Raw genomic sequence first — 12,234 nt, 5'->3', positions numbered from 1 at the left:
GCTTGGAGCATTTCCTTGATTGTCCCAGGAGTTAGCTCTCCATTAAGTAGCAGTGGAAAGTCCCTTGCTGCGTTACCCACACCCATTTAGTAGAAAAGAAGCCTGCCACCTGGCCCGGGGCTTTCCAGATTCCTCTTCCAGCTTTTGCCAGCTGACTCTGCTTGGCTGTATTTTTGGTGACTTGTTTTTCTCACTGAGGTGGAATAGAAGGTTGTAATAAATCTGAGTTAATCGGTTTTCAAAAGAAAAAGAGCAAAACTTATCTGTTCTTTATCCCCCTTATTCTTCTCTGCCTACCATTGATTCAGATTATTGGATTCTTAGTGTTAAGAATAAACTTAGAAAAATAAAAAGGTAAATGTGACCAAAAACTAGTTTTTAATATTTTAAAACAATGATGACACTCTGTTCTTTTTCTGATATTTGTCCCCAAGCCATTTTTCTCTCTTCTCTAAAACATAGCAGGCCTTTAGAAAACCAAAAAAGAAAAATGAATTGAATTCATAGTACTTGACAGTAAAGAGTGAAATAGTTTATGTGCAATGTTATGGGAAAATGTATGTGGCACGTTTGTTTAAAAAAAAAAAGCAACATGCAAAATATTCCAAGTAGTATATTAGTATATTTATTTTTAAAAAAATACATGACACTGTTTCTTGCCTGTTCATCTGTGCATTAAAAATTTTTAGAGGAATATACCCTAAGCAGAGCTTATTTATTTGTGCTGCTATTAGTATCTGTGACTACTCTATACTATCTCTCTAATATTTGCATTTTAAATTGAACACATATTACTTTCATAACCTGAAAAATAATATTTTAAAAATGAATTGGAATTTTGTTTCTTAGACTTCATTGGTAACGCTTGTTCAAAATAAGGTTGCTGTACTATTGGTGGGAGTATAAATTGTTAGAGTGGCTTTGGAAAACAATTTGGCATTATAAAATGAACATACCTTGTGAACCAGCAGTGCCACTCCTGGGATTTAACAATAAAGAAACCTTTGCACACGTGTACCAGGAGGCATGTACAAATGTCACAGCAGCCTGATGATAAGCCCCGAATAGAACTCACGTAAATGCCCATCACCACCAGAAGAGATAAATGAGTTGTGGTGCAGCCATGTGATGGAATACTATACAACAGTGAACATGAATAATTTGCTGATGCACGCAACCACAATGGTGTGAGAAGTGAGTCACCAAAGAATACATAGAGTATGATTCCATACATGTAAGGTTCACAAATATCTAAAACTAAACAATATTTACACTGTTTAGAGATATAATATGGTCAAACCATTAAGAAAAGCTAGGAAATGATAAACCCAAAAGATAAAATAGCAGTTACATCTGAGGGGGGAGGGACACCCAGAGAATCTCAGTGGTAATGGTCTTTTCCTTAAACTGGGTGGTGGATACACAGGCATTCATTGTTTTGTTATTCTTTGTGCCTTACCCATTTTATAAATTGGGTCTATTGGATCTCTGCAATACTATAAAACTCTAAAAGTTAAGGATGAGGGTTGTAGCATTGACGAGTCTTAGTGTTGAAGAGAACATGTGCATAGAGTTGTGTCCATGGCAGTTCGTCCGTGGCCACCTGGTGGATCACCCGGCTTAGTGCAGTGTGGCTGTGGCATGTTATTCTCCTCCACTGTGGCTGTTGGTACCAAATGTCCTTCTTGATATTGTAGGCCTCACTGATTGTGACCGAGGAGCTGCACCTGATCACCTTTGAGACTGAGGTGTATCACCAAGGCCTCAAGATTGACCTAGAGGTGAGTTCTGCCACAGAATGGGGAGATCACTACATGCAGGGGTGACTACAGACAAAAACTCCTAGATGGGACTTTTCCTACAAAAGGTAGAGCGATGACTTTGTAAAACACTGTGTTCATTTTTGCTTATTTTTCTCCAAAAAAATCTTTAACGTCCCATCTGAGAGTGTAGTCTTGCTTAGAAGATATGTGTATACTCAGCTTTAAGCAAACTTGATAAGAAAATCTGTATTTAGAAATTGATGATATATATGCATAGCCAATGGACACAGACAATAGTGTGGGGAAGGCAAGGAGGGGTAGAATCGGGGAGGAGGGGTTAAATGGGGGCACAAAATGGAGGCCATCTTTAATACATTAAGCAATAAAGATAAGTTTAAAAAAGAAAAAATAAATTGATGATAACTAATTTCTAAAGTTTGGGCAAAACAGTCTTTAAACAGCCAATGTTTTTAGTATACAGAAAATCATGGCCTCTGCGTTCTCTTTTCCTATCTTTCTTAATCTTTAATTTAAAGATACACCTGAAAAGCAGGAATCCTAGCCTTTGCTTTCTGGGACCTCTCTCTTTAATGGGCAGATTTAGCTTCTATTCTTTTGTTGTTGTTAATCCTCACCTGAGGATATTTTTTCATTGAGTTTTTTTTAGATAGAGTGGCACAGAGGGAGGGAGAGACAGAGAGAGAAACATCGATGTGAGAGAGACACATTGGTTGGTTGCTTCCTGCACAATCCCTGCCAGGGCCAGGATTTGAACCTGCAGCTCAGGTACAGGCCCTTGACTGGGAATCAAACCGGAGATCCTTTGGTTCGAGGGCTGGTGCTCTTAACTGCTGAGCCAAACCTCCAGGGCATAGCTTCTGTTCTTGACGAATCTGTGGACTGTGAGTCCAGCTGTGAGCAAGTCAGATTTTACAAGTTCTTAGTTATGATCAGACAACAACCTGAGTCTTGTGTTCAGCATTCTTCCTACTCTGGTGGCAGTGGGTGTGGCTCACAGCATGGCTGTTTATTCTGATCCCTGGGAGATACTGGTGAAGAGATTTGTGAAGCCGTGGGGGCCTTCTACTCATCCCCACCCCCAACTCATCTCCCACTTACTCCACAGACCCACTCCTTGCCAGTGGTGGTGATTTCCAACATTTGTCAGATGCCAAATGCCTGGGCGTCCATCCTGTGGTATAACATGTTGACCAACAACCCCAAGGTTAGTGCCTTCTCCTCTGGAAGAAAACCTGCCTCTCTTCTGACTCCTCACTGCCCAGAGGTGGTTGTGGTACCTCATGTGGGTCCTCAGGCATCACACTCATCTAAATGAGCAAATGTGTTCTTTTCAATAGAACGTGAACTTCTTCACGAAGCCCCCAATTGGAACCTGGGATCAGGTGGCCGAGGTGCTGAGCTGGCAGTTCTCTTCCACCACGAAGCGAGGGTTGAGCATCGAGCAGTTGACTACGCTGGCAGAGAAACTCCTAGGTCGGCATTTTACCTCTTCTCCCTCTTGCACTCCTCAGAAAAGGAACCTGGGCCTATGGGGCTGTTCATTTAGGAAAGTTTACTGAGCAAGACTCTGTGCCAGGGCCAGAAAACGTGCTCTTGCAGGTGGGGAACTTAGGTGCAGAGGAAGTTTGCCTTCCGGTGATCATTCTTATGAGGTGGGAAGCAGATTTCTTTTCTCTTGGTGACATCTCCCTCACCCTCCCAGCGTGTGTTAGAAGGTGGAGCTATAGGCTTGCCATCCCTGTCCATTTCTTCAATAAACTGTAGGTTTGTTTTAATTTTTCTCCCTGGAAAAAAATTTTAGTAGAATATTTTGTGTGCTACCTGGGCTGTAAGTAGCTTTGTCCTGTGCTGCCACTAAATGTGACCCTGGAACCACAGCTGTCAGCTTAGTGTGTGTGCTGCTGATCCCCGGGCCACCATGCAAGGCTAGGGAAAAGCACCGGGGACTTGGTGTATCATCTACCACCTCTGCTGAGCTAAACAACAACTCAGAGAGGAGGGTGCTGAACTTATGGGGTTGGGGGTGTGTGTGTGCGTATGCACATAATGGCAACCTTCAAATGCATAAAAATCAATGATTTCATGGCCCATTGTAGAACAAATGTACATGAGTGTGTGTTCTGTTTTAAGAAATAAGATCTTGCCCTAGCCGGTTTGGCTCAGCGGTTAGCGCGTCGGCCTGCGGTCCTGAGAGACCTGGGTTCGGTTCTCGCTAGGGGCGCGTACCTCAGTTGCAGTTTGTCCCCGGCCCTGGTCGGTCGTGCGGGTGGCAGCCACTCGATGTGTTCCTTTCACATCGATGTTTCTCTCTCTCTCTCCGTTCCTCTCTCTCCCTCCCACTATATCTGAACAAAAAATGGAAAAGTGTCCTCCGGTGAGGATTTAAAAAAAAGAAAAGAAAAAAGAAATAAGATCTTGCCCCGGCCAGGTGGCTCGGTTGGAGTGTTGTCCACATGTTCTGGGATTGCAGTTTCCATCCCCAGTAGGGGCATGTACAGGAGTCAACCAATGAATGCATGAATGAGTGGGACAATGGACTGATGTTTCTCTCTCTTTCCCCATTACTTTCTCTCTAAAATCAATAGATAAAAAAATGAAAAAAAATATTTTGATTCAAAGCTGGAAATTATACTATTTTCTTTTTTCCTTCAGGACCTGGTGTGAACTATTCAGGGTGTCAGATCACATGGGCTAAATTTTGCAAAGTAAGTAGTTAACTCCTTGCCATCACCTCTTGGGAATAGGTGTGGGAGCTGATGCTCGCCTGTGAGGTTGTTGTGGAGGGTGCTGGGCCTGAAGGCCCTAGACTCTTAGTCCAGCAGCCAGTAGGACCTGAGGGTAGATAGGCCTCAGCATGTTGGTGGAATTGAGTCTCTAGGAAGAAGAAATCTGGGATGGTGGTAGACTTGGCTTTCCCATTATTCTTTTCTCTAGGAAAACATGGCCGGCAAGGGCTTCTCCTTCTGGGTCTGGCTGGACAATATCATTGACCTTGTGAAAAAGTACATTCTGGCCCTTTGGAATGAAGGGTAGGTTAACACTCTTGTGTCTGGTAGAGTACACAGATGTAACAAGTTACCTGCTGTCTCAACAGGCCAGTGGCTGGGACCCCTTCAACTCAAACCTTCTTATTCCTGTTTGGCTCCAGGTACATAATGGGCTTTATTAGCAAGGAACGGGAGAGGGCCATTTTGAGCACCAAGCCCCCAGGCACCTTCCTGCTAAGATTCAGTGAAAGCAGCAAAGAAGGAGGTGTCACCTTTACTTGGGTGGAGAAGGACATCAGTGGTAAGTTTGGTTGCCTCTCCCAACCCCCCTCCATTGCTGCTACCACCATGGCTGCTGTTAGTTTTAGGCACCTACTGCCTCCTGGTGGGCAGAGGTGGCCTTGCACCCCCTGCCTGAGATGTGCAAAACACACTTGGGTAACTTCTTTTCTCTAACTTCTTCCAGCTGAAGGATTAGTTTGCTAGTTTTGTTTTGCTTGCTCCAGGGGCTAATATTTGCCTAGAAATTTGCAATTTAAGTTTTATTCTATATTTCCTTTCTTACCTACCCTGATAATATATCTTATGCAAGTAGTTTTTCAAGGGTATTACCTGTGACCCAGCTGGAGAGCCTCTCTGGAAGCCTGCTGAACATACTCACAGTGCCAGGAGACTGGGCAGGATTCAGGTTCTCAAGTGTTAGGTTGGCCTAAGTCTTTTCCTCTCAAGGAAAAATGAATCAGGTAGTTTTCTCTAAAGTTACCTAGCCATAGGTCCCATTATCTTCCCTTCCCATATCCCATGACAGGTAAGACCCAGATCCAGTCGGTGGAACCATATACCAAGCAGCAGCTGAACAACATGTCTTTTGCGGAAATCATCATGGGCTATAAGATCATGGATGCTACCAATATCCTGGTGTCTCCACTGGTCTATCTCTACCCTGACATTCCCAAGGAGGAGGCGTTCGGAAAGTATTGTCGGCCAGAGAGCCAGGAGCATCCTGAGGCTGACCCAGGTAGTTGTTGATTTTCCATGTCAGGCATTTAGTTTAAATCTGGGGAAAATTGGGAAATTGTAGGACCCGTGGAGACAGGTGAGTGCCCGAGGAACCAGTGATCTTTATTCCCCTTTATGGGAAAGAATTTTGTAGTGAATGCTTTTGGGGTGAGTAATGGGTTAGAGAGAAGAGAAGACTCTGAGTCACTAGCCTCTGCTCCCAGGGAGCACCTCATGCCCCATATGTTTCCGAAATGCTGCAAAGAGAAAGTAAAGACAGAATTCTTCACTAACAGGATGCCCAGCCAGCAGAGTGCTTCCCACATAGTAGATGCTGGAAGGTCTGTGACCCAGACTTCAGTCTGGTGTGTTTCCTTTTCCCCATCACGAACAATGTAAGCAGTGTCGAGTGAGATGAAGAAAAGCTTTCTGGAGGAAATGAGTGTTAGCAGCATTGAAACATGGTCTGAAAGCAGCGTCAGGGAGAGGTGATCGAAAGGCATGATGGTAACTGGTGGGAGGGGTGGGGAGTTGGCATTTAGAGTGTGTAGCTCTTGAAAAGATTTTTTAAAATGTGTTCATGTGCCCTGGCCAGTTTGGCTCAGCGGTTAGAGCGTCGGCCTGCGGTCCGGAGAGACCTGGGTTCGGTTCCCGCTAAGGGCACGTACCTCGGTTGCAGTTTGTCCCCGGCCCTGGTTGGTCGTGCGGGTGGCAGCCACTCGATGTGTCCCTTCACGTCGATGTTTCTCTCTCTCTCTCCCTTCCTCTCTCTCCCTCCCACTCTATCTGTACAAAAAAAAAAAAAAAAAGGAAAAATATCCTCGGGTGAGGATAAAAAATAAAATAAAATAAAATGTGTTCATGTAAATTATATGCAAATTATTTTTACATTAAACCTATAATCTCTAACACTGTCATCAGTGTGGAGGGGGAGAACCCCTTAGTCTGTTCCCATCAGCGTTTGCTGCTCTTGACCTTCTGGGTTCTCTGTCCAGATCCTGATGAGGAAATCTGTGATTTGCCATTTTTGTTTTTATGTAACTTTTCTTAATCCTGGAACCGAAAGTGGCTGAAAGTGATCCTTTGAGGTTAACTGCCCTGCTCCAGTTGATTCTGAAAGATGTTTTTGCACAAATAGCTCACATACAAATCCACCAGCTTCCCTCCCACTTTTTCATAGGAATTCCCTCTGAAGGATTTCTTGGGGCTGAAAGAGTTGGAATTGGAAGAGGGAATTTGAGCTAATTGATAATTGACTTTCCTTTTCCCCTTGTTCTGGTTTTGAGTTTTGCTCATATACTAGAAGAGTTTAACTCTCACTTCCTGTCTGCTACTTATCTCTCCTTCCACGTTGTGCTTCAGTTGGGAGATCTGTTTATCAGGCCCTGTCACACTGCTCTTTGTTCCTTCTGCAGAGGACAATTAGGTCCATGTGCTTGTCCTTCGATTAATTATGCTTTCAAGATCCAAGTTCCCACTCTGAGGCTGTGCCTTCTATTACCATCTACCCCTCCTGTGTGACAGGGAGGCAAGGTCCCTTCCTGCTTGGAGACATCGGTGTTTCCTCAGGGGCAAGATGCCAGTCGCAAAAAAGGAACTAACTACTTGAGTGCTTTGCCTGTCTCCTGTAAGCATTGTGCAGGGAGGGGTTCAATGTGGTGTGAGCCTGAAGATGGAGTCAAGGGGGAATGTAGGGGTGTGCGGGGGGTGTGTGGAGCCCCTGTGTTATCTATCTATCTATCTATCTATCTATCTATCTATCTATCTATCTATCATTTTGAGAGAGAGACAGAGGCATCAGTGTGAGAGAGAAACATCAATCGGTTGCCTCCTGCACACCCCCTACTGAGGACGGAGCCTGCAACCCAGGCATGTGCCCTGACTAGGCATCGAGCCAGGACCTCATAGGACGACGCTCAATCCACTGAGCCACACCAGCCAGGCTGGAGCCCCTGTATTGAAATGGGCATCCTCAGGGAAATGGGTCTGTGGCCGTTTCCTTTCTATTCCAGTCACAAAGGTGTTACTGTCTCCCCGAGATAGATGGTCTTCCCAGGACTCTTCTCTCCTCCTTACTTCTCCATAAGCCCACATAGTATTTCCTTATGGCTTTGGGACAGAGGCCCCTGTTAGAAATGACAAATCCTGTACCTTGCAAATTGGATGAAGAACATTTGCAACCTTGTATGGAACCATAAGTTGGCTTTTAGTCTTCGTTTTCCTGTGCTTCTACTGTTCCATCTCAGGCGTTAGCTATTTTTCTTCATTACCTTGATCCCTGGGGAATTAAATCCTCTTCTGTCTGGGGTGTCAGAACCCTGCCTCAGTAGCTTCTTTGGATTCTGCACTGAATGAATCTATTTCTTGGCCAAAAATAAACACAGGTGGCAGGGATCTAAGGACCCCATAGCAATGCCTTTTCTCTGATTGTCATTATACTTTCTGATTCCTCAGTTTCTATATAAGCTCCTAGCTTTATAAATGTACTTCTCTCAACCCACCCACCCTGCCCCATGCATCCTACATGATCTGTTCATCTGAATCCCCAAAATTTCATGCTAGTGTCTCCAAGTTTCCTTGACCTCTTGGTGTAAGTATTTAGCACCTAAAATGCATTTATTCCAATTCTCATATGTTTAACTATAGACAAAGAATTATAAATGACAGAGATAGGCACCTCCCTCTTCCCACTCCCATTTATTTTATACATGAGAAATTAAGCGCCTCACTCTAGGTTCTTCGCTACTAAAGTTGCCTAGGCCTCCTGTTTCCAGTCCAGAGTCCTTTGTATGAACCATAAACATCTTCCTTTATAGAGAGACTGCTTTCTGTGTGATGTAGTTATCCAACTAGAAAGTAACCAATACCCTCATCTAAAAATGTAATAGAGGCAGATTGGCGCCAATAGGAATAGAAGGTGTAACTCTCAGCTTTGGAACCACGAGCATTAGAGGCTTCACATCCTCTTAAAAACTCAGTGGCGTTGGTATCTGAACAGGAGGCCCAGATGCATGTGCTCTGCTCCTGCATGTAGAGAAATCATGTGAGTGATAGGGCCTGGCCAGCATACTATCCTGAGACCACATCCAGGCAGTTAAATGTTTACATAATCCAGGGAAAGAATAAACACAAGGCTGGCATTTTTCTGGGGTCAGGTACGACAAGGGTATGCTGAAAAGTCTCTAGTTAAGGAAAACTTCATGGAACTTCCTTCCAAACTATAAGCACCTAGAACATAAATAGTGTGCAGTGAGGAAGGGCAGCCCTGAAGGGAGATGGAGGTTCAGAGCAGTCTCTGCTCAAGCATGGAGTGAGTTTCAGGGCAGCCCTGTGAGGCAGCCGGCGTCCTTCTGGCCTGTGTCAAGAATGGGGTCACGATCAGTAAAGCCCCGTTTTCCTCTTCCTAGGTGCTGCCCCCTACCTGAAGACCAAGTTTATTTGTGTGACACCGTAAGTGGCTTCCTTCCCCAATTTTGCCTTCATTTCTAATGTCCTCAGTTACCCCCGGGAATGGGACAGTAGGTGAGAGTTACTCTGCAAAGGGTTGGAAGGCCCTGGGCTGTGTTTAGTCCTCAAAGTGACCTTGTGTGTTTAAAAAGCTTGACCTTTTATTTTTCTGTTGGAGACCAGAGTTTGATGGCTTGTGTGTGTGTGTTTTGTTCTTTTTTTTTTTTTTATCCATTGTGTCTTGTCAACCTGGCCCTCTCCCCTCCCGCCGCTCCCCGTTTCCTACAGAACGACCTGCAGCAATACCATTGACCTGCCGATGTCCCCCCGCACTTTAGATTCATTGATGCAGTTTGGAAATAATGGTGAAGGTGCTGAACCCTCAGCAGGAGGGCAGTTTGGTGAGTATTTGGAGGGCAGTTGAGCCCCCTTGTGCGATGTCCGCATGCGGAGCCGAGAACTGGCCGCTGAGTAGCCGGGCTCTAGGGCAGCGCTGTCCGGCAGAAACGGCCGCGCTGGGGGTCAGTGTACATTTCCCAGTAGCCACATTAAAAACAGTGAAAAGAAAACAGGTGAGGTTCACTTGAATATCTTCTATTTAGCCCATCCAAAATACTATTATTTCAACGCGTAAGAAAAAATGAACCAGGCGTTCCGCAGAGTCTGAAATCTGCTGTGCGCTTGGCGGCTTACAGCCCCTCCCGCGTTGTGGCCACCTGTGCTCTAGGCTGCGCGTTCACCCGGGCAGCCCGGGTCTTCCCGAAACATAGACTTGGGAGTGAGTTAAGGTAGGAAGGGTACTACACCCTTCCAGAGGACAAGACCCTGTAGGGAGGAGAGTGAATCTGGATTATATGACCCTGTCTTGGCTGCAAGGGGCAGGAGACTGGATGGCAGAGGTGGCCTGAACCTCTGTCCCCCGAAGAGTTAGGGGTGTGTGCCCTGCCTGTTGAAGGGCTCAGGTGACTGAACCAACTCTCCCTGTCTGTCCCTCCAGAGTCCCTCACATTTGACATGGAGCTGACCTCGGAGTGCGCCACCTCCCCCATGTGAGGCGCCAAGGACCGCAGCCGCGGAGAGAGATGGCGGAGGCACCTGCCTGTGCTCCACCACACTTTAAACAGCCAAACCCAGAGCATCTGAACTCATAACTTTGTGGCTCCAGATTTGTTTTAATCTCCTACTTCTGCTATCTTTGAGCAATCTGGGCACTTTTTTCAAATAGAGAAATGAATGAATGTGGGTGACATGCTTTTATCTAAAGACAAATAAGAAAGCGTTCTCTGAGACTGTGATCAGGGGATGTGGAAGGGCGGCCAGAGGGAGAAAAAGGAAATGTGTGTTTTTGCTCCCCTGCCCTCCTTTCTCAGCAGCTTGTTGTTGTTGTTAGACAAGTGCCTCCCGGTGCCAGCGGCATCCCTCTGCCTGTTTCTGTAAGCTAATGCCACAGGCTGCCTCCAGCTGCATCCCCCTGGCATTGCACTTTTAACCTTGCTAACATCCAAATAAAAGAGAGGACTTTCAAAGCCCCTAGGTTTCTTTTTAAATTAAAAAATAATAATCATTAAAGGGCAAAAATACTGTATCAGCATAGCCTTTTTCTGTATTTAAGAAAACTCAGTCAATAACCTCCTTGGTGCTTTAGGCGTTCAGCTTTCTTCAGGCTGATACTTTATATAAACCCCGAAATGGGCTTCAGATCCAACCCTTAAAAGACATCTGGAGCTGTAGCTTGACCTTTGGTTTTGAAATAGGAAGGTTGAAGGAGAACCTAAACATTCTAGACTTTTTTTTTTTAATAAACAGAGTTTTTATATTCCCTTTTATGTATTGGGCACATAAGGTAAGGCTGGGCAGAGGGGTGCTTATAACCTGCCCTCCCTTTCCTCTTGGACTTGCGCTCCTGTTTCAGAGCCTGGGTGTTCTGTGGGTGCCTTATACGGAATGGGACAGTTCCCTTTCCTCCCCCCAGTCCACCTGACCCCTCTTGTGGCATGGCTCCTTGCAGTGTCCAAAGGTTCCTTGTTCTGTTTGCTTTAGGAATCCTGGTCTCAGGACCTGGAATAAGAGGGAGACAGTTACAGGTTGAACATGACTCAGACTGTGGGGCCCCAACCAAGGGCCTGGCTGAGCTCAGGGAATGTGGTTCTTATCCCAGTTTCTTGGTGATTGCCCATAGCACCTGTAACTACTTCTCCCCTTGGCTAACCCAGGGCCAAAGGATAGGCTCTATCTGTCCCTGTGTGAGGGAGCATGCGCCCAGCCTCCCCCCAACTCTGGTGACTATCCTCCCCATCGAGGCCCCACAGATGAGGCAGAACAGGTCGAATTTACTGTGCCCTTCGGAGCGTATTAGGTGGTCTTTGTACTGGGGCCTTCTCTGGTGATGCAGAAAACCTTGTGTCAGTTGATCAGAGTTTCTATGGCATGCTGTTTGTTTTACCCAAATTAGCCAGTTTCTGAATTAAGGGGATGAGGACCTTCTCTCCAAGACAAACGGGTTGCCCTCGGCCATCCCCGTGCTCCTGCCTAGAACAGTGGGCAGGTTGTACGGGGCTCTCCCTTCTCTAGCAGCACTCTTGTTCATAATAAGCTTGACTCATAAAATGAGAGAAGATTTAGATCAGAGGGACCTGGGGAAAAGATCGGGCTTCTCTGGAGCAGACATTGTAAAGTTCGGGGCTTTGAGGCAGCATGTATATCTGAGTTAAACTCTGATTGTAGCAAAATTCTGAGAGGAGCTGAGACTTGGTTCAGCCGCTCCCTTAAAAAACCAAATCCTCCAGGACCTGCCCACTTTCTCTCCATTGTCTGCTCCTGCCTGACCCCAGCCCAGCCAAGGATTCCCATCGACTGCTTAACCTACTTATACAGTGGTTTGTAAGCTGTTGCCTTGGCCACTGCATCAAATTCCAATGTATACTTCATAGTGTAAAAATTTATATTATTGTGGGGATTTTGTTGTTGTTTTTTTGTTTTTTTTTTGTATATTGCTGTATCTACTTCAACTTCCAAAA

The 12,234-nt window shown here is 45.5% G+C and overlaps 1 protein-coding gene across 8 annotated transcripts in view; it reads left to right on the top strand.

The window, feature by feature from the left end:
* STAT3 (signal transducer and activator of transcription 3) overlaps positions 1–12,234 on the top strand; it is a 63,993-nt gene extending 51,759 nt beyond the window's left edge. For 2 of the 8 annotated variants that reach the window (XM_036269550.1, XM_036269548.1), the window contains 10 exons: positions 1,698–1,781; positions 2,890–2,988; positions 3,122–3,257; positions 4,437–4,489; positions 4,719–4,813; positions 4,933–5,072; positions 5,580–5,792; positions 9,178–9,220; positions 9,506–9,618; positions 10,215–12,234. In XM_036269550.1, the coding sequence (XP_036125443.1) occupies positions 1,698–1,781; positions 2,890–2,988; positions 3,122–3,257; positions 4,437–4,489; positions 4,719–4,813; positions 4,933–5,072; positions 5,580–5,792; positions 9,178–9,220; positions 9,506–9,618; positions 10,215–10,270 (1,032 nt within the window). In that variant the 3' untranslated portion in view covers positions 10,271–12,234. Of the gene's footprint in view, positions 1–1,697; positions 1,782–2,889; positions 2,989–3,121; positions 3,258–4,436; positions 4,490–4,718; positions 4,814–4,932; positions 5,073–5,579; positions 5,793–6,066; positions 6,283–7,294; positions 7,434–9,177; positions 9,221–9,505; positions 9,619–10,214 lie in introns of those variants that run through there. The other 6 variants (XM_036269555.1, XM_036269554.1, XM_036269549.1 and 3 more) reach the window with 6 other exon arrangements.

Source organism: Molossus molossus, unplaced genomic scaffold (assembly GCF_014108415.1).
Source record: "Molossus molossus isolate mMolMol1 unplaced genomic scaffold, mMolMol1.p scaffold_m16_p_19, whole genome shotgun sequence".
NCBI classification, from domain to species: Eukaryota; Metazoa; Chordata; class Mammalia; order Chiroptera; family Molossidae; genus Molossus; species Molossus molossus.
The sequence above is the reverse complement of the archived record's forward strand: the minus strand, read 5'-3'. Positions and strand labels throughout refer to the sequence as shown.